Source organism: the organism of the source record quoted next, unplaced genomic scaffold, assembly GCF_019419815.1.
Source record: "Pyrus x bretschneideri cultivar Hongxiangsu unplaced genomic scaffold, Pyrus_bretschneideri_v1 Contig13, whole genome shotgun sequence".
In the NCBI taxonomy this organism is placed as follows: Eukaryota; Viridiplantae; Streptophyta; class Magnoliopsida; order Rosales; family Rosaceae; genus Pyrus; species Pyrus x bretschneideri.
Window position 1 is genome coordinate 581799 of NW_025999424.1, and position 23202 is coordinate 605000.

At 38.0% G+C, this 23202-nt stretch overlaps 7 protein-coding genes, 1 non-coding gene and 1 pseudogene across 10 annotated transcripts in view; 5 read left to right on the forward strand and 4 right to left on the reverse strand.

Annotated features, from left to right (window-relative positions):
* Nucleotides 1-2849: 2849 nt before the first annotated feature.
* Nucleotides 2850-3484, reverse strand: LOC103936783. Its single transcript, XM_048578643.1, has one exon. The coding sequence runs from the start codon at nt 3234-3236 to the stop codon at nt 3027-3029; it is 210 nt and encodes a 69-aa protein (XP_048434600.1). The 5' UTR covers nt 3237-3484; the 3' UTR covers nt 2850-3026.
* A 1294-nt stretch (nt 3485-4778) lies between these two features.
* On the forward strand, nt 4779-6104 carry LOC103936782. Its single transcript, XM_048578805.1, has one exon. It carries the CDS (start codon nt 5832-5834, stop codon nt 6042-6044), a length of 213 nt encoding a protein of 70 aa, XP_048434762.1. The 5' UTR covers nt 4779-5831; the 3' UTR covers nt 6045-6104.
* A 2666-nt stretch (nt 6105-8770) lies between these two features.
* Nucleotides 8771-9362, forward strand: LOC103936776. The gene has a single exon (XM_009346643.3). It carries the CDS (start codon nt 9015-9017, stop codon nt 9219-9221), a length of 207 nt encoding a protein of 68 aa, XP_009344918.1. The 5' UTR covers nt 8771-9014; the 3' UTR covers nt 9222-9362.
* A 503-nt stretch (nt 9363-9865) lies between these two features.
* On the reverse strand, nt 9866-10353 carry LOC103936777. The gene has a single exon (XM_048578806.1). The coding sequence runs from the start codon at nt 10119-10121 to the stop codon at nt 9909-9911; it is 213 nt and encodes a 70-aa protein (XP_048434763.1). The 5' UTR covers nt 10122-10353; the 3' UTR covers nt 9866-9908.
* Nucleotides 10354-11878: 1525 nt separating this feature from the next.
* On the reverse strand, nt 11879-11960 carry TRNAS-UGA. The gene has a single exon. It is a non-coding gene; the product is annotated as a tRNA-Ser (tRNA).
* Nucleotides 11961-13205: 1245 nt separating this feature from the next.
* On the forward strand, nt 13206-16473 carry LOC103936778 (protein NUCLEAR FUSION DEFECTIVE 4). The gene is made up of 3 exons (XM_009346645.3): nt 13206-13632; nt 14632-15563; nt 15664-16473. The coding sequence occupies exons 1-3, from the start codon at nt 13297-13299 to the stop codon at nt 16181-16183; spliced, it is 1788 nt and encodes a 595-aa protein (XP_009344920.2). The 5' UTR covers nt 13206-13296; the 3' UTR covers nt 16184-16473.
* Nucleotides 16474-17588: 1115 nt separating this feature from the next.
* The window catches only part of LOC103936779 (zinc finger protein 511), a 14990-nt gene continuing 9376 nt past the window's right edge, over nt 17589-23202 (forward strand). The window contains exons 1-4 of one of the 2 annotated variants that reach the window (XM_048578810.1): nt 17589-17822; nt 18015-18079; nt 18186-18384; nt 19139-19469. In XM_048578810.1, the coding sequence (XP_048434767.1) occupies nt 17694-17822; nt 18015-18079; nt 18186-18384; nt 19139-19469 (724 nt within the window). In that variant the 5' untranslated portion in view covers nt 17589-17693. Of the gene's footprint in view, nt 17823-18014; nt 18080-18185; nt 18385-19138; nt 19641-23202 lie in introns of those variants that run through there. The other variant, XM_048578811.1, reaches the window with a different exon arrangement.
* LOC103936780 lies at nt 19942-20949 on the forward strand (annotated as a pseudogene).
* LOC103960984 (desmethyl-deoxy-podophyllotoxin synthase-like) overlaps nt 22077-23202 on the reverse strand; it is a 15711-nt gene continuing 14585 nt past the window's right edge. The window contains exons 3-4 of one of the 2 annotated variants that reach the window (XM_048578809.1): nt 22443-23073; nt 22077-22330 (exon numbers count right to left, since the gene is read on the reverse strand). In XM_048578809.1, the coding sequence (XP_048434766.1) occupies nt 22326-22330; nt 22443-23073 (636 nt within the window). In that variant the 3' untranslated portion in view covers nt 22077-22325. Of the gene's footprint in view, nt 23074-23202 lie in introns of both variants that reach the window. The other variant, XM_048578808.1, reaches the window with a different exon arrangement.

The following is a 23202-nucleotide window of genomic DNA, read 5'->3' on the forward strand; positions in this document are numbered from 1 at the left end:
ATAAAAAATGTGCTTAGTCCACTATTAAACTTAAAAAATTAGTATTTCTAACATCACAATTTTGAACGAGATATAACAGCATCTCCAACGAAGAACCTCATTTTAAGGTCCCTACCACCACTCCCAAGATTCTTTAAGGAGTTAAAGGGAATATTTTGGTCCCCAAAATAATATTGACTCCAATAAATATAGTAAACTTTTAAACATAAGCGTAATAAATTAAAAGAATTGTTATTAGCACTCTTAAAATCTTATTATACAACTTTTTGCAAGTATATTTTTCTTTTTAATTATAGAAAGTTTAGAATACAAAATAAGATTTTTAAAATGCAAATAACAATTCCTTAAAGGAACTGTTATTAGCATTCCAAAAATTATATTCTACACTCCTTATAAGTGTATTTTTCCTTCTAATTATAGAAATGTTGAAATGCTAAATGAGATTTTTAGAATGTTAATAATAATTCCCTTCCTTAAATTAAAAGAATTATTGTTAATTTCCTAACCATTGATCTAAATGCAAAAGAACAAAAAACAATCCAAGAAGCTATATGGATCATTTGATTAAAAATAAAGGAAAACTAATAAAAATGACTTGAAAATTTTGAGTTTTAATGATAATGATAAAATAAAGGGTAAAATGAATAGTACTAAGATTGATTTTTTAATGTAAAAATATAATTTTTTATTAATATAAACAGTAACAAAAACTTCTCGTTAAAATTCCTAAAAATAAAACAAAAGGATGCATCGTACTTTTTTTTCTTTTTCGGACGAAATACATCGTACTCTTAGTCCAAAACATAAAAGATCAACCAATAAGATGGACTGAATGCGTTGGAAAGTGCAACCTCTTTGCAGCAGGTCCAACTAAAAAAATAAAGAATAAAAACCCACCTGTCTCATGTGTTTGGCTGTTAGAGGTAGATTGTCTGTCCTCCATTTCTATAGTCTTCTCATGCTCGTTTGTTTGTGTGATCACGATTAAGTCACGTCAATATTTTATATTCTTATTATTTTATATTTTATTATTTTTATAAAAAATTAATATGATTTAACCGTAATTACATATCACAAAAAGACATAAAAAAAATATAAAAATATAAGAACAGACAATCCCCCTCTTGGCTGTTGGGTATGAGAATTTGACCATTTTTGTCCACCACCAATAAATTTTGAGGGATGTTCATCGCCTTCCTAACAGCTTGTCACTCGTCATTTTCTTTAATCATAGTGTTGGAAAGTGCAACCTGTCCGCAGTAGGTACAACTGAAAAAAATAAAGAATAAAAACCCACCTGTCTCTTGTGTTTGGCTGTTGGGTTACTAAGAATATGACCATTTTTGCCCACCACCGTTAAATTTTGCGGGAAATTCATTGTCCTCTTGCGAGCTTGTCACATGTCATTTTCTTTAATTATAGTTAAAAATATTTTAAAATATAAAAAAAATTAATAAAAATGATTTGAAAATTTTGAGTTTTAACTATAACGATAAAATAAACAGTAAAGTAAATATTACTATGATTGATTTTTTAATGTTAAAATATACAGTATCAAAAACTTTTTGTTAAAATTCATTAAAATATAAAATATAAACAGTTCTCGAATCCAATTACATACCTCGCCGGTGGCAGCCACCTGTTTGCCATTACTACAAAAATGGTTTGGTGGTTTGAGTGCATTAGTGAACAAATGATTTGGCGGTTTGAGTATGAGGGAGCAAAAAGAGACCTAAGGCAGATAAAAGGCAGTGAAGAGATGGAAGAGGCTGAAGATCTTGGGGCTGAGTCTTCGCATTCTGAGAAGAGCCAGAGTCTTTTCAAAATCCGCTGCTTTGACAGTTTCGACTTTCTACATACTCTTGAATCCCATAAAAATTTCAAAACTCATTTTTCCCCGGGAAGATGAAGAAGATGATGGTTCGTGGTTCACGGAAGAGGAAGAAGATGATGGTATGAAGCAGCCATGGCTACTGAGTTGGAGAAAAAGGAACACACATTTTTTTTTTTTTAGGAAATTATTATTAACATTCTAAAAATCTCATTGTGTATTCTAAACTTTCTATAATTAGAAAGAAAAATATATTTATGAGAAGTGTAGAATGAAATTTTTGATGTGCTAATAACAGTTTGATTTTTTTTTTTTTTTTTTGAACATTAAATGGTTTTCTCCGTCCTCATTAAGTTTAAGAGATTATTAATTGAGGTTAAAGAAAATGACATGTGACAGGTTTGTAGGAGGACGGTGAGCATCTGTCAAAGTTATTAGTGGTGAGATAAATGCTCCCCTGAGAATACGAAGCAAAATTAATGAGAATTGTATGGCCCAGCTCAATATCTAAGCCCGATTGAATTGAATTTTATGAAGAGAAGGGAAAGGATAGGGACATTTCATCGATCAACAAAAGACGATATAACGTATGGACTTATTAGGGTTTATGATTAAGATTTCAGTCACCAATGCATTGGTATGTAGATAATTTTCATAAACAACCGTAGTGAATCAATCCTTACGCGATTACAACAGTCACTATCAATACAAATCTGTCACAAAAAACGGCTTGTACCGAAGAGCACATGATGTCCTTGCCGAATAGTGAAACCATGTCAAAGTCATCGTCGATAGGCAAGGCCACATAACTCTTTAGGCAACACAACACCCTCTAAAAAGTGGCACAAACAACAAATCTACACGAACCAAAACTAACTAATCCGAAAAAATCAACCGATTGACTATCTCCATAGCTTGGGATTAGGATGCGCTAGGCAAGACCGCCCGCGACCATACCTCTCCTAGTAAGATCTGCAGCTACACGAGTCAAGCAAGGCGGAGCCCAGATTGGACCGAATTGAAGTGAATCTCTGTTTTTTTGTTATAATTTGGGACCAAATTAACAGGCAATTAATTTCATAGACAACAGATGTTTATAAAATTAATCGAACACAATGAACTCTAAAATCACAAAACAATTAATGTTTCGGCGGATCAAGACAACGTAAATGTTGCAGATGGATAGCATGCATAGCTAGCCCAAGTAGATGTGAACGCCGATAGCGATGAGGAATATGGTGATGAGTCCGAAGTAAATGATTGTGTGAACCAAGATGGAAATCCCGCTCGTCTGCATGTTGTTGAACTCCACCACCCGGCTGTTCCCGGGCAGCTGAAACAGAAGCCCCGGCGTCAACAACACGAACAGCACCACCGCTATCACCACGGGCCCCCAATCCGCCATTCCTCAACTAACTAATTTCACAGTAAGGTCGAGTTTCCGAGCAGATACAATAATAAAGAAGATGATGACTCGTACGATGGAAGTGGAAATGAAGGGGGCAATGAGAAGGAAGGAGCATAAAAGGAGAGAGTGATGGCGGGAAAGGGACAAAATGGGAATTAACGGAGACAAATAAGTAGAGTGATCCGGCCTCCACGACGAAGCGAAGGGTTAGAAACTTTGAAATCAGCAGACGGCAGTATCTTTGGACTCGGACGGACAGCTTCCTCGTTTGCCGCATTGGACAGCATGTGAAGCATTACGTGGCACTTTTGTTTGAACCTTTGAAAGAAAGAACGAGGAACCTCTCTGAATCCTCTTTGTGAGAATATTGAAAATTCTTCACTTCTGTTTGTTCATCGTACATCGTAAGATAAAAAAATCATTGTAAAATTTTTAATTTAAAATTAAATATAACTAGTACTTACAAAAAATGATCACACGATATACGATCAATAAACATAATTAGAGAATCTCCAGGACTCTTACAAAGAAGATCCTCATTCCTTTTATAAAATACGGACGGCCGTCATTTGATCTTGAGCCTTGTTTCTTACGCAAATTCACTTATTCCTGGGCCTAAACACAGGCCCAATGAAGTAAATTGAATTGTGATCATAACATAAGCAGACACAAATTCACTTATTTTTTTTGCCTCCAAAATGTTCACTCTGCGTGAGAGCTGCCCTATCCAATCATCCCGGCGGATATCTTCTCGTAAAGTGAGCCCCATGTGGTTAAAAAACGTTAATCAAGCCCATGTGATGAAGAGATTTTTCAATGTGACCGTCACACAAGATGATACACCATATGTCCAAAGGCGGAGCCATGATTTTTTTCTTGGGTGGACTAACGGAAATTAGTGCTATAAAATCATACGTTTAATTTTTTTGCTTATATAAATATTATATAGTAATCAATATAAAAGAACCAACAATAGAATATAAATTATTCTCAAAATCATAACGTAGCCAATATATTCAAGGACAATATAAATAATTAACCTATTAATTAAATCAAGAATAAGTAAATAAAGAGATTAAGAACCTACCAAAAATGACTTCATTGGAAAATCGCAACGGAAAGTAAGGAATTGCGGACATAGGGATTTACTTGTGCATTTAAAAAAATTATTTTTCTTTTCTTGATTGAGAAGCACAGAGGCTAAATCGTATAGGGTAAATGGTCTTTTTCTTTTACAAATAGGATAAAGGGGGACGAGAGATAGAACTAATTTATAATTTTTGGCATAAAACTTATGGGGACCTTTTTTTACTTCTCACACACCCCTCATTAATTTATATCCTTTGATCTTCCTCAATTCATTTGATCCGATGACCGAAAATTAAGAGGGTGTGTAAGAAGTAAAAAGGGATGTGTAGATAACACACCCCAAACTTATTATTTATTACCTATCCTCTGCTAAATTTACATTAAATAATAACCTGTATTGAAATTGAATGGCCTATAAGCATGAGATTACAAAAGAATAGTGTTATTTAAACTCATTTTTACCTTCAACACACCCTTATTAATTTTTTGTCATTGACCATCTTCAATGGAGTGCATGAATAGCACTACCCTTACAGAAAACCTTCCTGGGCTATAGCCCACCTTAGCCTTCTCAGTGGCTCCGCCATTGCACATGTCCTTATATAAGTGGTGGGTTATGCGTGTTAAAAGGTTAATAACTTAAAAATTAAAAAATTTCACCACTTGCATAAAAACATATGTTGTATTATCCGTATTCTCGTCATAACTAAAAATTTCTTCATATGATAAGTCTGTTACCAATATTGGTCAAAACCGAGAACCCATGTGCAACTTTTGGATGAAAATCTCGATTTTGATCAACATTGATACCAAGCTCCACCACTTGAGTATGATTTATATTTACCACATACGTCACCGTGAGACACCACCGGACGATCTAAGCAATTCCGTCTATTTCTTCATCGACCGCAGCCAATCAAGTAGCATACGTGTTTCTGTATGCATTGTAACTTTTCCCTGTAGAAACCGGCCAAAATCAATGTCTTTCCCTTTCCTGTAGAAAGTTAAACCACACAAGAAAAGCATTCCAAACATATGCATACCCCAACTACAACTTTACACTTCATTTCCCCACATTTCTGTAAAGACACTCCACCTTCATCGATCCCTAAAAGAGAAAGCAAAAAAAGAGTTTCTTAAACGAACAATTATTGGAAGCTTATGAAAGCAAACATCTTTGCTTTGATGTCCACAAAGCCATCCACCACCTTCTCCTAATACCTTTCTCCTCTTTTAATCTCACTCTCTTCTTTCTCACTTAAGTTTAGCATCCCTCTCTCCTTCTTCGCTAAGATATTAGGTTCCGGTCCTTCTACATATTCGGAAACATCACAACACTCTGTTTATCTATTTCCAAAGATAGAAGCCTCTAAGTTTTCTTACCTCTCCTTCAGGTTTCGTCCTTCTACATATTCGGAAACATCACACTCTGTTTATCTATTTCCAAAGATAGAGGCCTCTAAGTTTTCTTACCCCTCCATTCAAACTTACCTGGAGAGAAAGATGAGTGCTGATTGGGGGCCGGTTGTTGTTGCGGTGGTTATGTTCATCCTCTTGTCGCCCGGGCTGCTATTCCAATTACCGGCAAGGACTAGGGTGATGGAGTTCGGAAACATGTCCACAAGTGGAATTGCTATTCTTGTTCACGCCGTCATATACTTCTGCATAATCACCATCTTGGTCATTGCAATTGGTATTCACATACATGTCAACTAATCTATATTGTTTTCAGCCACCTTTTGATATCGCAATATACTTTCATATTTTGTAAGCAAACTCCTTATTCGGCTTTTCTTCTTCCCTTATACTGTGTTCCTAGTTTAATGTTTCATATCTGAGTTTAATCTCTGACTAAGTATTCGATCCATTATGTTTAAGTTTTATAGTATCATACACACTCAAAGGGGGGAAACCGGGAACGTATCATGTAAATTGTAATAAACCTAAACTTAATGGAATTGACTTGCAATTTTAACGAGTATTGTTGTCATCTACGCATTCTAAGGGTGAAATTTCTAGATAAAAATCGTGAAGTGTTATTGGTACTCTAAAAATCTTATTCTACACTTCTCACAAGTGTATTTTTCTTTCCAAATATAGAAAGTTCGGAATGTAAAATGAGATTTTTGAAGTGCCAATAACAATTCTCTAAAAGCCTCCAGTTTCCATCAGCGCAATCTGAAGCTTAACAAAATGAAGCGCCTAAGAGGGAACAGATCGACTCTCAAATTTCGCATATCAGCTACTAGCTAAAGAGTAGCTACAGAAATAGTTCAGACCACCACACTAGTTGGCTCATTTAAGTTCGAGCGATATTCTAATCTAATCTAAATCTAATCCACGAGGGGAAGGATTTGAACTTTAAGTTGAACTTGGCTACAATCAAGTCAACAAGTTCAGACCAATGCTCTAGAACAGTTAACAAACAGAAAAATAGGAAAATCTAATTAAATTGCATCAATATTAATTGGTAAATAGAATCCATAAGCAAGCAGCTGCATCTCTTCTTCTCCAAATCAGAGAAAAGTTTTCTGCTTTTTATTTATATGGAGCTCAAAGACAAATAGTACAAGTATTAAGTTACAACAGGGCAGCCCAGAAGAGAGACAGACCAACATACACAGAGATCCAGAGCGGCGGAGGGTAACGGGATCAGCCGGTATAGATGTGGACGTGGACGACCAGGATGAGAATGGCATAGAGAACGAAGAAGAAGAGAGTGTGGACAGCGATGGCCTTGCCGTTGGTCTTCATGCGCCCAAACTCCAACTGCTTGCTGTTTCCCGGGAACGAGAAGAGCAGCCCCGGTTGCAGCAGGATAAACAGCACCACTCCTATCAATACTGGGCCCCAGTCCGCCATTGTTGCTTCCTCAAAAATCAGTTCTCAGATTAAAGTTGCAAGCTTTCGGTTCCTGTGGCACTTGGTATTCGGTATTTGGAAACGGTTTTGTAATTTGTGATTGTAATTTGCAAAGCAAAGAGCGGTGAAGGTGGAGGGAAGGAACTGCAAGGTACTGGCTAGTGAAGGTTTTGATTCTCTGGTTTGGGTTGCAGGGTAGATTATTGCAGTTGGGACCCACCATCCACTAAGTTCAAAGCATTCATCTTTTTTTTTTTGTTCTTTATATCTTTTTGACTAATCTTTGGAGGACATTGAAATGGGGTTGTAAACTAAGGGGCGTTTGTTTGCCCTCACTAAGTTGGACTGGACTGGACTAGCTATTAGTCCAATACTGTGTTTGTTCCATGTTGGGACTAACATTAATGAGACTAAAGGGGACTAGCATGGACAAAACCCTTCACTAAGATGTCTTAGCGAGACCCCCCAATAACTATGGGACTAGCTAAGACTATCCTCTCTTTCTCGTCCTCGTCATGCTCAACGACCACTCTCGACAGACTCCTCGTCATCTCCGGTCACCTAGATCAATCATTAACTTTCCGACTCTCTTTCAGATCCATTTCACAACCAACTTTCATACAAAATATACCAAATTGAAGCTGGGAGTGACAAGATTACGATTTTACCTGAATCGAGGCCAAAATGTGGTCGAATGTGGCTGGAAAATGGCCTGGAAGTCTCGGCCTGTTTGGGCTTCTTCAAATCCATGACAGATTCGAGCATTCAAAGCTAAGATCTCGGTCCAGGGATGGTGATGAATTTTTTGGCGGTGCTAACTTTATCCAATTTAACAAGGAAATGGTAGGAAAAAATGAAGAAAAAGATAAGATCATAATAAAATATTAATAATTTATATATTAAATAATATAATATTATAATTTGTTATTATCCAACTTCTTAGTCCAATACTGCACCAAACGCTTCACTAAGTTAGTCCAGTTTAGTCTAGTCTAAGCCAGTCCAGCTTAGTCCTTGAAGCTAATTCAGTCCGAGATAGTCTGGCGCAACAAACGCCCCCTAAAGCCTTAAGCTTTTCGGTGGCATGGACTGATCGACATTCGAATTGAATATGATGGTGGTGTGATTTGGACAGGGATTGAAGCGCTTGACAGCCAACCTTTCAACTTGAAACAGGTGTCAAATGTAACTGCTACTGATAGCAATTGCAAACACCACAATTATGTTTGGTCAGAAAATTTTGGTAAAGTCATTGGATCAAAATAATTTTCTCTTTATAGACAAATAGAATACGAGCCTCATTATTTTGTAAAATATATTTTACAGATACATAAGTTATTGGTGTCAATACACGCAACATGTACTTGACTAGCTAAAACTCATTAGACGGAACCAAAACGGCAGTGGATGAGATCGAAATATAAAAAAATGGGTCTCAATAAGATGTTTTGTGTGTTGATCATAAGGATGAGATGATCTGCCAAACATCTCCTCCCACTCAAATTCTCTCCTGAGAAGTAATGTAACAGTGTAGCCTTGATAGCAATAGAAAATGTAAATGATGCTAAGCCTTATCCAAAAGTCCAAGAAAGCAATAACAAGTTAACAACAAATGCAACACCAAAGCATTTAAAATTCAAAGATAAGGCTAATTAAACTGGATTAATTATGTTGTTTTCTAGCCCTAAGGGATTCTTATTCCCCTCTTCCAAGGGCTTAAATCCAAATTATAAAGCATCCAAAGCTCCTTTTTATATACTTTTGCTATATTCTTTCTCCTCCTCTTCCCTTGTTCTTCTGCTGTGACATCTTCTTGTTTTGACAATGAAAGATTGGGCAGCTCCGCTGATAGCATCCGCGCTGTTTGCGTTTCTGTCGCCGGGATTGGTGTTTCAGATGCCGGGAAAGGAACGTCCCTTGGAATTCATGAACATGAAAACGAACATCGCGTCGATGTTCTTGCACGCCGTGATCTATGGTTTGCTCCTCATTCTGTTTCTTATTATTCTTGACATTCACATCTATGCTTAGGATCCAAGAAATGTTGTGGTTTGGCATACCAGCTGAAAGGAGGAGTTAATTCTGTTGTTTTACTTGCTTTTATTAACTACTTACTAGTTACCTTCCTGGCTTCTGCTTTGTGCAAATAAGAAATTATAGCAATCTTTTATATTTTCCAAGGTCTTTATGCCTTCATTTACCTTCCATAATCTGCATAAATGTAAATCTTTCGTGATGAAATCTCGCTAACAAGGATCTCACAGAGCAGCAATAACACATGATCTTGACATGTAACTGAGAGATCAGCAGATTATTTCACATTTTTTCCCTTTGATTAACTTTATTTAGTTAGTTAATCAATTTAGAAGTTCCCCAGTAAAAGCTTTAGCAAGAAACTCACCTAGCAGAAACATGGAGGCTAATGAAATTAAGCTTGTGTGTTCTAATTCTTAATCACTTACTTAGTCTAATTCTATGCTAAACATTCACATAATTCTCGACTCTACCATTGATTAAGTTTGTGTATCAAACTTAAAAATCCATGGGACAAACAATGACCAACGATCCTAACGAGTAATTTAAATCTCCGAAACAAGGGGAGGAAAAACAAACATTAGTGCAAGATCAAATTCAGATGCAGAGCCAAACAAGCTAATTAAGGTGTACAAGTAAAGTTGAGACGAGATAATACGTTGGTGCCTTTTAATTAAGTGACAATTAAGAGCCAACATACATGTGGACACCAATGGCTAATAAGAAGATACAAATGAGAGCAAAGTAGATTATGGAATGAACCAGTATGGACACTCCACTCGTCTGAAAGTTTCCGAACTCCACGAACCGGCTCTTTCCCGGCATCTGAATCAGCAGTCCTGGTGTCAGCAATATGAACAGCACCACTGCTATGAAAACCGGCCCCCAATCCGACATATCGAAGAAATCTCGATCTCTTGATCTCTCCCAAAACTTAACAGATGTGTTTAGCTGTGATCTGCTAATATAATGAGTGGGAAAAGGATTGGGTCGTACGAGGGAAAGAAAGATGAAAGGTGTGCATGATTATAAAGTTGAGCATTTGGGAGGAAGAGACAAGGAAAGAAAAGTTGTGTGTAAGGTTAGAGTATCAAGCTATTCCAATTTCCCTCGTTCACATTTCCAAGTAGTTTGGTAGTTTACACTTCACATCACATGCATCCTAAATAAAGGAAGCTTCCCACATGACACTCAAACCCTGCAAGAATGCTACTCAACTCTACTTTTGCTATAGATGGTGAATTGGGCAAACGATGCCCATTTGCAAAAAATCTGACATATCCTACTATTGCGTAATTATGTAGCCTGCATTACGCGATCAAAACAATAAACACGAAATTATATAGTCAGTAACATGTAATAATCTCTCATTAGTATAACCAAACTTCTAATGTCTTTAGGAACCATAAGAAATCAAGATAAGAAGATTGATGGTAGGGAGCTTTCTTGTCACTAAAGCATTATTATGGTATAAATGTTGCTGGTTTTCCTTTTCCTTTACTGATAATCCTATTAATTATTGGCTCCCTTGCTTTCAATCAAATTATAATATTGATTTCGGTGGAGCATTTGGATCTCAAAAGACACTTTTCAGTTGCTTAAGGGATCATTTTGGTATTTAACTAAAAGACTTTTGTTTGCTATTCATATACTTTGTTATCTTTTTTTTATACAATGATCAGGTCAGCAATAATTTGATATTGAATTGTTTATTTAGAAGAGTCGAAATTAACATGTATATAGGAAAGAAGCACAAAAAAAATATATTGAATGGGGTATCTCCAAGCAATATACTAACATTAAAATTAACAAATATGGTTAAAAATTAGACTGCTCAGTAGTCTACACTACTCCGAATACAAGCCACCAATATTATTAAGGATAAACTGCTAATTTAGTCCCTAAATTATCACCTCTGTGAAAATTAGGTTCATAAATTATTATTTTTTCAAAAAAATCAGTCATTAAATTATAAAAATCTGCCAATTACATCCCTAATATTATATTCGAAGCTACTATATTTAATTTTCAGTCAATTTAAGTCACATTACTTGCATGTGATACACATTGGATGGTAGATTGGTAGTTTTTCATCAAGAAATAGTGCATAGACTTAACTTAGGAGGGTAAATTAGACGTTTGATTTGCAACCTATATGAAATGCTAAGGACTTATAGGCGAGAAAATAACGGTATTACACACTAAAGTGTATCACGTGACTTGAGTTGACTAAAAATGAGATAAAATAGCATTGAATATGATAGTAGAAATGAAATTAGCAATTTTTAATGAGTTTAGGGACTTATTTTACCGAAAAAAATAATTCGAAGACCTAACTTTCATTGAAGTAATATTTCAAGAACTGAATAAGCACTTTACCCTATTATTAAATATGATGTATTACTTAGCCATGTAGTACTACATGTAGATACTAGGTCTCGGTGAGCTTATAGTAGCTCCCTCCATAAGTAAATACTAGGTCACTTTTATTTTCTATTAATAAACGAAAAAAAATGGACTATTAGATAACCCGAGCCCAAATATTCAAAGCTGACAAACCCAACTGAACAAATGGATGTGGGCCGTGGAACTGCAAAATCCAGTAAGGAAAAGATCCTTTTGAAAGTCGGTACAAAATGGAAAATTGGAAAAGACGTCGACAGCAGGGTTCGAACCTGCGCGGGCGAAGCCCAACAGATTTCAAGTCTGTCTCCTTAACCACTCGGACATATCGACATTCTTGTCAAGAAAGCCCTAGATGTGTAAACTTAAAGGTGCCAACACTACGTTTAAGAGATTCCAGCGAAACGTGGCACATTTTGGATTGATACAAAGGAAAACGACAACTCCTTAATAACAAGATCCAGAAAATATTATTTCTAATTATTTCAGGATTAGTACATTGCTAGTCATGAAGCAAAATATTAATTGGAGTCCTTACATTAATTATTTGGAAAACGAGACGATTCATCAATTGGAAAAACATAGAGCATACCACATGATCTATGTCGTTTACCTTTTCCCACATTTATATAAGTTAGAGTCCACTTACGATATGTTACGTAGCACTACTTTATGCAATAAAATAAATGCTAAAATGACAACCTACTTCACTCACACTTTCACAAAAGGTGGATCTTTCGTTTTAGGTGGTGCTATTTATACATTTATTTTTTTTTGCACATTCATTTTTAATTGTTGATTTTATCTTTCAATTTTTTTTTTTCGATTTAACAATTGATAATTAAAAAGGATGCATAAGAAATAAAATCAAATGTATGATAGCACCACCCTTCGTTTTTTCGGACCAAAATAAAGGGGATAATATTCTTCCTTTTTTACCTTTTTCACAAAAGTAAAGCAAAAAATGAAACGTGAAAAGCTTTTCATCAAGCACACGATTGTAATTTGAAATGATTAGGTCGGTTTTTGAGTTTTAAGAATCCAATTTAACTTTTATGAATCATTAAAATGAATCACAATAAATCACTTTGAACAAATAAAAATTAATATTCTCCATTTATACCAAATAATCTGACCAAATCAACGTAAAAAATGATAAGGATATTATGTTTGAAGTGAATTTTTATTATAGATTATTCGTTGTTTATGTTAGAAGTGATGATATAATATGTAATAGCCATATGCACTTATGCTAAAAATACTATAAAATATTATGTTAAAAATATACGAGATTCCGAAAAATCACGAAGAATAGTAGCATTTCTCTTTCCATAGATGCCGCGCCCAAAAACAAAAATTTTAAAATTACGATTGGAATGCATATCACCATCATCCACCGCCATCATCATCATCATCATCATCATCCAGCACATCAGGATGTATCCAAATCATCATCATCGCCATCAAAAATTTAAAAATTAAGATTGGAAAGCGTGTCAGCACGCGTCCAAATCCAGCACATCACCATCGTCCACCCGCCTGCCTACCACACTCATCACTGGAATGCATATCTTCTTCTTCTTCCTCATCTTCTCGTAAAAAAAAAACCCAACAAAAAAAAAATAACTCTCTTTTTTTCCAAATCGTCGAAGGTTATCACTTTTCTGTGATGGGTCGGGTGCAGGAGAAGCTGCGGTCGTTCTTCAGAAACAGATGGCTGGTTTTTGTGGCGGCAATGTGGGTGCAGTCATGTGCGGGAATTGGCTACTTGTTCGGGAGCATATCGCCGGTGATCAAGAGCTCCATGGACTACAATCAGCGGCAGATTGCGCGGCTGGGTGTGGCTAAAGATCTCGGGGACAGCGTTGGGTTTTTGGCGGGGAGCTTGTGCGAGGTGCTGCCGTTGTGGGCGGCGCTGCTCGTTGGTGCTCTGATGAACTTTGTTGGGTACGGTTGGGTTTGGCTTGTTGTTACTGGTCGAGCTCCTTCCTTGAATTTGTGGGCTGTGAGTATCATATCTAACCAAAGTTCTTTGCTTTTCTTGTATTTTGTTCTGCTTTTGTTACTTTTTTGATCTAGTTTGATCATGTGTTTTGCCATTGTGGATGGTTTTTGGCGATTTTCGCACTCCCGTTTTCTTGTTCTGCACTTTTACCTTATTTCTGGCTCTTGATTTCGTTTGGTAATCCAATCCAAAGGCTAAAAGACAGGGAGGAGTGAGGAGTTGAAAAGGGGATTGCGAAAATTACTTCTTTTCGTTCAGTTTGCGGATATACTGATTGAAACTCTGGAAACGGATAGTGTTTTTTGGTATGTATGGTTTGAGAGGTTGAGTTGATAAGAAGAAGCTTAATGTTAATTTTTCCAAAAAAAAAGGAGTAATCTTTTGCCTTAAACTTGTTACTTTCTTATAAATTAGCAACCTTTTTGGTTGACCACTTGCAGTGAATTGAGTATATATATACATGCTGTTTAAGGCTCTGTTTGGTCTGTGGAATCAGCATTTCTGCAATTTTCTGTGGTCTAAGCAAAGCGTAAAGTGCACCGAAAAAAAGAAGGAAGAAGGGCTTTTTCAATGAGCTTTTGGAACTTTAGACATTCTTTTGTTGTATATTATGTCTTTTCCTTGATGCGTTTTTCTTATTTTCTCAAAACTTGCCATTTGTAGTGGCTACTGGATATAGCCATTTTTGTGTCATATGTTTTGATAACAAAATTTGCTCACTGTGTCTGCGATTTGCTATGATGGAACAAAATTGGTCATTCTCGTAGAGTAAGTAGTTTCTGGTTTGTAATTAGATGTTCTACCGCGTTAGTAAACCTCGTTCATGAAAACTTTTGATAAAGCAACAATGTTTATAACAAACATACAAACCATTTAAGCATTATGATTAGCAATGGGGGGTTGGTGCCTATGCCATGTATTCTTTTAAATGATTCGGTATTACTTTTTGTTATCTTGCCTTGGTTTAGTCTTTAACAGTTACAATTTTCAATTTTGCAGATGTGTATTCTTATATTTGTGGGAACAAATGGCGAGACCTTCTTCAATACGGTTGCTTTGGTCTCTTGTGTGCAAAACTTCCCAAAAAGTCGGGGTCCTGTGGTTGGAATTCTCAAGGGCTTTGCTGGGTTGGGCGGCGCAATTCTGACTCAGATATATGTGATGATCCATTCACCAGATCATGCATCTTTGATTTTCATGGTTGCGGTTGGTCCAGCAATGGTGGTTATTGCTTTAATGTTTATTGTCAGACCGGTTGGAGGTCACAGACAAGTCCGGCCAACTGATGACTTGAGCTTCACGCTTATTTATAGTCTGTGCCTCCTATTAGCTGCTTATTTGATGGGGGTCATGCTAGTTGAAGATCTCATTGATTTGAGCCACACCGTGATGATTATATTTACAGCGGTTTTGTTTGTGCTCCTGTTGATTCCCATAGTGATTCCCATTTCGTTGAGCTTTTCTTCCGAGTCAAGATCTCTAGAAAAAGAGGCACTCCTGCCCGAGCCACAGAAACAAGACCCCAGGAAGTCTGGGCACGATGCTAATGAGGTAATATTTAGTGAGGTGGAAGACGAGAAGCCTAAGGAAATGGACTTACTTCCAGCATCTGAACGGCAAAAACGAATTGCACAATTGCAATCGAAACTATTCCAAGCAGCTGCCGAGGGAGCAGTTAGGGTTAAGAGGAGGACAGGTCCGCATAGAGGGGAAGACTTCACCTTGACACAAGCTTTGATCAAAGCAGACTTTTGGCTTATTTTTTTCTCACTTCTCTTGGGTTCAGGATCTGGTTTAACAGTGATTGATAACCTCGGTCAGATGAGCCAGTCTCTCGGGTATGACGATACACATATATTTGTATCCATGATCAGCATCTGGAACTTTCTTGGTCGGGTTGGTGGCGGTTACTTCTCTGAGATTATTGTGAGGTACGAACTGAATACATTCTCATCTAGAGTTTATGTAGAGCATTATTTAAACTTGGGTTTGTGACTTCTCAATTCTCATCCATTGTTATGCATTTGATAGGGACTATGCTTATCCAAGACCGGTAGCAATGGCTGTGGCACAATTCATTATGGCAATTGGGCATATCTTCATTGCTTTCGGATGGCCTGGGGCAATGCACATTGCCACCATCTTGGTTGGGCTAGGCTATGGGGCACATTGGGCGATAGTGCCAGCTGCTGCTTCTGAATTGTTTGGCTTGAAAAAGTTTGGGGCCTTGTACAATTTCCTCACAATTGCAAACCCTGCTGGTTCGTTGCTCTTTTCTGGCGTGATTGCTAGCAGTATATACGACTTTGAAGCTGAGAAGCAAGCTCGTCAGCACCATCACCTGCATATGAGTCCAGGAACATCAGTTTTCCAAGGCGTGCTTCGAATGGACGCGCCAAAGTGTGACGGTTCTATATGCTTCTTCTTAACTTCGTTAATCATGTCCGGATTATGCATTGTTGCCTTTGTTTTAAGCATGATTCTGGTACATCGGACTAAGATTGTATACGCCCACCTGTATGGAAAATCACGTCCAGCTGGGCTTTCATGAGCTGAGGATTCCATCTAATACATCCTGTATTTTTTTTCTGTGTCAAACCACATTGTATTTCTTCCAAATTGTTTTGATGTTTCTATACTTTGTCTGAGGTTGTGTAGATTGTTTGTGTGTTTCTGTAACCACATTTCAAGGATGATGGAGGCAAGTGCACGCCTCTTCAGTACTCTCGAGGATCGGTGCCCCAATTCAGTGCTATGTATGGTCGTGTAAGATTGTCTTTTCGAGTATAAGAACGTTGTATTGAATTTTGCCGACCTTGAAATTTTGTTGTTTCGTGATCAGTTGTGTCCATAATTTTCCCATGAATGAATTGAAAGATTGTCTCTTAGAACACTTACAATTGTTATGAAAAACTTAAATTCCTGAGAATTAAGTTCTTTGGAGATTATCGGGTGCTTGTTAACCCTATTAATTAGAACCAGTAGGTTATGCCATGATGAATATTTCTTAGCTTTCGATGATCATGAATTGAAGGTGGTGTAGTGTCTCCTGATCCACCCTTGATTACCAGTCTTAAAACCGACTCTTCCAAGCTTCCTCATGGCAGCGACGAGGCTCCGTTGAAGTTACCTGTGTTCTTAGCAAAATCAAGGACAATGGGCTGTGATGCAGAGCCAGAGAAAAGAACCTGATCTGAGCTCAACAACCCTTTCCCAGCAACCCGTGAGGCTTTCGAGATAGTCCATCACGGTGTCCCAATTCGACGTTGAATGAAGGGCCTCCTGCCTGCAGAAAATTTGAATGTGGAACATAAGAGAGCTAGTTCATTGTCTAGTGGATGCGCACCACAACTCATATGAGTCTCAAGACAACACTTAGAAAGAATACACAATCCCGGGCAGTCAAAGCCAAGATGTCATCACAAGAGACGACACCGGGGCTTTGTGCTTCCACTGCTTGCTTTGCCTTGATCCCGGTGTCAAACCCGTCTCCAGCTAACGACAGCTTGTCAGTGAAGTCCTTCTCTGCATCCCCGTTTGGTGAAGCAAAATCATGATCGATGCTTCGCATCCCTGCCTTGAATATTGCGAAGTTCAAATGAAGTTGGGAACTTCGAATGCAACGTTAACCTCTAAACCAGGTCTCTCTCAAGAGGGCCGGAAATCATATACCATGCAAATAGGCCCATATACAGATGGCCTTATAGCAAGTCGGCAAGCCCAAATCTGTCATGGTGGGCTGTATTGGTGAGGACGAAGCCCAAAAAGCGCACGCACCTAGAAGCCGCTTAATATTTCGAGAAATTTTTTATTATGACGGAAATATGGATACTGCACCACATGTTTTTATGTAAATAATGAAAAATTTTATTTTTTAAGTTATTAATATTTTAACACATATATCTCATTATTTGTATAATAATACGTGATGTAGCAACTGAAAAATCTCCCCAATATTTCGTACGGTTGGAGCATACGAATCTTACGATACGCGATTCAAATTTCAAACGAGTCTATCTGAGGGCACACAGTTGCAGAGGAAGACTCTAAGCACAACGGCCATGGCGTCGATGGATGTAGAAGAAGCACGACTGGTGTTTCCGCACTGGAAACCCCTCCGTCGAAGGTTCGGTCCTGAATCCCCTTTCTTCGCATCTGGAAACATCGAGAGGGAACTGCTCGCCAAACAGGTTTACATTTCTCTCTAATTTGGTGTAAATTTCATGAATTTTGATGTCATCTCGGATGATTTGCGTCGCTCGAGTCCGAATTTGAAATGGGTTTTTTAATCATAAAGCGCAATGAGGAATTAGCATTTCAAAATTTTGCTAGCACATTTGAATTTTGGATTTTGGGTTGCTTTATGCTGTAATTTTAATTAGATTGCATTGGATTTAACCGAAGACGAAAAGCATCAGCTTCGAAAAATGGTAGATGAGGAAGGCAGGTATTCACATTTCATGGTTATATGAAATTAATGTACTGCAGTAAGACGCTATTGTTTGTTTTGTTGCTTTTTTACTTGATGTGAAGTGCGTGCTTTGCTTTTGCAGGGGGGTTTTCTGTTCGATTGTTGGTTGCGGTGCTCGCTTGAGTTCCTTGGAGGACTTTGAAGATCACTACAATGCACGGCACACCGCGTCTTGTTTTGTGTGCTCTAGAGTCTACCCAACGTCACGGTTGCTCAGCATGCATGTATCCGAAGCACACGATTCTTTCTTTCAGGCGAAAGTGGCACGCGGCTATCTCATGGTATTTACTCTTTATTTTCCTCCTCGATTCGTGTTGGTATTGTCCATCATATGACATTTTTTCTTGCTTTCGAAATTGAGTTAGTTATGGCATAGTGACAGTTCCTCATTCATTTTTACTCAAATGTTGCTGGCTTTAAACTATGAGAGTTCTAGGGGAAGAAAAAACAGAACCCAAACATGATCGAAGTCATTTCATAGTTTTTGTTCTCTCTTCTACCATCTAGCTGTCGAGCTTGAGTTCCACCGATAATGAATTGGCTAATCACTGAAATCCTTGCCCCTAGACGGCATATCATTACCCTTCAAAGTTTCAAATAAGTGAACTAGTGTTATACTTAAAACTGAAGAATCGATCCGGCATTACTTAAAGTTCACGGCTTTTTCTAGATGATACCGTCTGTACAGATGTTTTCTGGTTTATATACTGAAATGATGGTTTGCTTTCGTCTCTTGCACCAGGTTTTTGGTGACTGTTCTTCTTGCACTTTTGTTAAAGCATTATTTGTTGAAAATGTTAGCGTTCTGTGTGAAGCAAGAACACAATCCAAACATTACCATAGAAGACTTTTCATACTTTTCTTTTCCTCTTGAATTCCACCATTAGCGTCTCGACTAAAGCTTATGGTTTTTGCTTGGTGATATCATTGTCTATAGATATGCTTTCTGGTTTATATACTGTTCGAAGATGAAAGGTTTCTCTATCGTGTTTGTTTAATCGTTCTAATTTTGTTTGGATTTCTGTGGTGTAACAGTATGACTGCCTTGTAGAAGGCTGCGGTTTGAAGTTCAAGAACTATAAAAGTCGGCAGCAACATCTGGTGGACAAGCATAAATTCCCCACTTCATTTGAGTTTTTCAAGCAGGCTCTTCCTTCCAAAAAACAGAGGCAGAAGAAGAACCAGCGGAGACAAGTTGTTCCGAAGAAGGCAGATTCATCTAGTACGCAAGTAGATAACGAAACCATGGATGGCCTTGTTTCTGCCGTCTCCAAATTAAGCACATCAGACTCGACCCCTTCAGCCATCAGCTTTGGTCGTCGACCCACTCGTGGCGTGGCATTCGTCCCAAGAGCCGTTCAACGTGAGAAAAAACCGGACTCTGCATAAGTTGGAATGCCGAGAACTCCTTCGGAAGATTTTGAATGTTGTACGTGATGATTAATTGTTGAACGGTTATGAGTGAGCAGCTTGCTACTCCCTCTGATTGTAAGGATGTTTTGGGATCACTGATGTAGATGGAATATTTTATTTTTTCTTTTAGCATAATGCAATAGTTCATCTGAAAGTGCTTTTAAAATTGCTGAAAGCGCTTTTGGTGAAAACGTTTTTGAAATAAGTACTTCTTAGTAAAAATGCAAGTAAATCACTTAAAATGCTTCCTGTAATAAACACATAACTGATGTTTTTTGCAGAACACACTTCAAGTGCTTTTAAAACCTAAAATCATTTCCTTTAAAAACGCTTCCACTCATTTAAAAAGTACTTCCAAACAAATCAATAAATTCTCAAAACTAATGCACTTTCGATTCAGCTTATAACATCGATATTTGTGTTCGTGTTCGTGGTCTTCGCTCCCTCAATTCTTCAGCTCGTCGGAAAAAATGGACGCCATCGATTCAGTGTTCAATCCGCTGAGAGAGTTCTCGAAGGACAGCGTCCGCCTCGTCAAGCGCTGCCACAAACCCGACCGTAAAGGTAATAATAACACCATCCACTTCCAATCCAGTCCCATCCATTTCCTTCTTAGGATAATTAATCCAACCTGCATGTAATTTGTAACGTAATCCTGTTGATTTTGAAAACCTTCGAGATGCGATCTGTGCTTTGGACCGGTCTAATCTATCCGGCGCGCCTTTTCTTTTCCGTTTGAATGTAACAGAGTTCACAATGGTGGCGCTCCGTACGGCAATCTGATTCGTGGGATTTTTCGTGAAGCTGATCTTCATCCCGATCAACAACATCATCGTCGGAGCTGCTTAGGTAATGCCCTCTTTATATGATCAGTTTGCATGCAATGAATTTGCAAATGGAACTCTGGAACTCTGACTTAGGCTTTCTTAATTACCATTTTCCATGATCTAATATTTGGAAATGGGAGGGCGAACCTTGACGCAACAGAAAGGTTGCTCCTTTGTGACCAAAAGGTCACGGGTTCGCGTTGTGAAAACAGCCTCAAGGGTAAGGTTGAGTATTCCTTTCGACCATCGCAAAGCGGAGAGTCTTGTTGGCTTAAGGTTGCCCATTATATTTGGAATTGTGTTTGTATTGAATTATCCTAATTTTGTATATGAAGGCAATTCATTGCTTGAGAAAGTTGCACAATGGCACCGGTGTTCCATCTGTTTTATGTAACTTGAATGACTGGATTCTGCGAGTCAAATGTGATTGGTTTTATACAGATTTACATGCGAATTGTTCCAATTTCCGAGTGTTTGATCATCGTGTATGATTGCGTGGGAATGCTTGTAGTCGTGAATCAAGGGAATCACAGGATTTCTACTTAAAGATTAAGGTTCTTGATCATTGTTTCGCCAATTAAGCGTCGGTAAAATTTAATGTTTGTGCTGCAGGTCGTTTGGCACCTTCCAGTAGATGAAAGTTTGGCAGTGAACGCTAAGGAGGGCCAAGATCTACCATCACGATCTACCGTCACGGGCACTGTGATGTTAATCAGTGTTTTTGACATTTGTTTCTTGAAAGCTAGTTGAAATGATGTTTCTGAAGCAGTTGAGATTGTAGTATTGTACCCTCTTTAAGTAGTTCCACTATAATTCAAAAGATTTGGCCTAGCTCAATTTATTGACTTTGGTCAGTTCTGTGTGTCTGGTGACCCTTTCGGGTTCGAGATTCATTTCAATTCTATCATCTTAGAACATATGGAGAACGAAAAGGAGAATCGGAGTGAGATTTTGCAGACTCAACTGATCAGTAGACGAGAGGCACTAAAATTGCAATTCAAAACATGACTTGAGATTTTCCGGTGGAAGTGTTCTTATAAAATTTTACATAAGGGAACAGGAAAAGCAAGGCAAACGCAACTGCAAGATTGCTCAACTTACAATCGAGAAATTAACAAACTGGATTGGCGTCTGCAGCATCAGCAGAAGCAAGTAGTAGCTCAGGTTCGTTTTGAAGGATGTAGCCTTCCTCTCTCGCTTTCTTACGTTCACGCTGTAGCCTGAAGTTCTCCCTCTTTTTAACCCGGTGGCTGTTGGGGTTCTCCGGCTGGACTGCTCAAGGGTAGCGGTGGAACCGAAAAGGGTTGGGTGAGGCCAATATACGAAGAAGTCTTCGGATTTGTCTTTCATTGGACATATAAACCATATCGTTCACCACACGTGAGATGATGCACTGCGTGGTTTGTGTTCCTAGTACTAAAAAATTTGTCCAAATTCAGCAGAGACCTTGAATGAGTGGAAATTGAAATACACTATCTATCAGCACAATATCCAAAATTCTTAAACTATGTTTAATGGAGTACTATCGCGTCATTGGCCGATAGGTTTAACATTGCTAATGCGTAAAAACTTGAGGCTGAGCCGCCCTTGGCCTCTGGTTCCCGACGGCGACCCTGATCGTACTCTAAGCAAGTTTATTTCTTATTCGTCGTCTCAGGCAATCACTATGGATAGCGAATTTTGAAAGAATACTCATAAGTATGAAGTACATATCATCAACGTATGAAGTAGCATTCACCAAAAGAACACACACAAGTACATATATTACTGATCTGAATAAGAAGTTCACATCTTAGGGATACATAACATATTATTATTAATGAATTAACATTGCATTAATCATGCCTTATTACGCAAGTACTAAGTGAAAAGAAGCCTTAGATTTAAACAAAATGCAAACTGCAGGGATGAAAATCGTTGCACTCGAAAACATAGGAACGAAAGTGGAACATTGCGAAGGCCGATGGGACGGAAAACATGTTTTAGCCTATAAAAGAGGGAAAACATAAGTGAATGAACAATTGATACCTGAAAGACCAGAATGGTGCTGGTTTTGTTGGCCATTCATGGCAACAAAACACCGAGTCACTGTAACTCACCGCGTGAAGTAAAATGTGGGGTGGCAGTTAGGTACAAAGCATTCTTTCTCTTACAGGTCAGTCCTGAACTCTCCGTCATGTCAAGTTCGTTGGGATTCATCCCATTCGCCAGTTTCCAATCAAAATGGTAGAGCAATTCAGCAAGAGCAAGTTCAATCATGGTAACACCAAATGACATGCCTGGACATATTCTTCTGCCAGCACCAAATGGAATGAACTCAAAGTCAAAACCCTTAAAGTCAACAGAAGAGCCATGAAACCTCTCTGGCTTAAAACACTCAGCATCTGCCCCCCATATATCTGGGTCTCTTCCCATTGCCCATAGATTAATAATTACTTTTGATTTAATTGGTACTTTGAATCCGCCAATTTGGACCGTGTCACTTGCTTCTCTTGGGAGCAAAGCGAGTGGAGAGTGTAACCTCAGAGTTTCTTTCACCACCGATTTCAAGTAGTCCAACTTTTTAACATCTCTTTCTTCAATAACTTTGCCATTCTTTCCTTCAAATTGGACGACTAACTGCCTCACTTCAACTTGAGCCCTCTTCATGATTCTTGGGTTTTTCATCAACTCTGACATTGCCCATTCTATGATAGTAGCTGAAGTCTCGCTTGCTGCAGCGAAGATGTCCTGCACATAAACAAATTTTTTTTACTGAGTTAGACCGTAAGGACAATATTGGTGTGTGGGGCAAAATGTGCAGCATGACAATAATTGATTTTCAATGTGCGGGACCAAAATCATGAGTTTCAAAAATGT

What these genes read in the sequence shown, in the direction of transcription:
- LOC103936783 (XM_048578643.1), bottom strand. Translation starts at nt 3,236, where the DNA reads ATGGCGGATTGGGGGCCCGTGGTGATAGCGGTGGTGCTGTTCGTGTTG.
- LOC103936782 (XM_048578805.1), top strand. Translation starts at nt 5,832, where the DNA reads ATGAGTGCTGATTGGGGGCCGGTTGTTGTTGCGGTGGTTATGTTCATC.
- LOC103936776 (XM_009346643.3), top strand. Translation starts at nt 9,015, where the DNA reads ATGAAAGATTGGGCAGCTCCGCTGATAGCATCCGCGCTGTTTGCGTTT.
- LOC103936777 (XM_048578806.1), bottom strand. Translation starts at nt 10,121, where the DNA reads ATGTCGGATTGGGGGCCGGTTTTCATAGCAGTGGTGCTGTTCATATTG.
- LOC103936778 (XM_009346645.3), top strand. Translation starts at nt 13,297, where the DNA reads ATGGGTCGGGTGCAGGAGAAGCTGCGGTCGTTCTTCAGAAACAGATGG. An exon ending in CTTCCTTGAATTTGTGGGCT is followed by an intron (nt 13,633 to 14,631) that starts GTGAGTATCATA and finishes TCAATTTTGCAG; the next exon opens with ATGTGTATTCTTATATTTGT. An exon ending in TTCTCTGAGATTATTGTGAG is followed by an intron (nt 15,564 to 15,663) that starts GTACGAACTGAA and finishes TGCATTTGATAG; the next exon opens with GGACTATGCTTATCCAAGAC.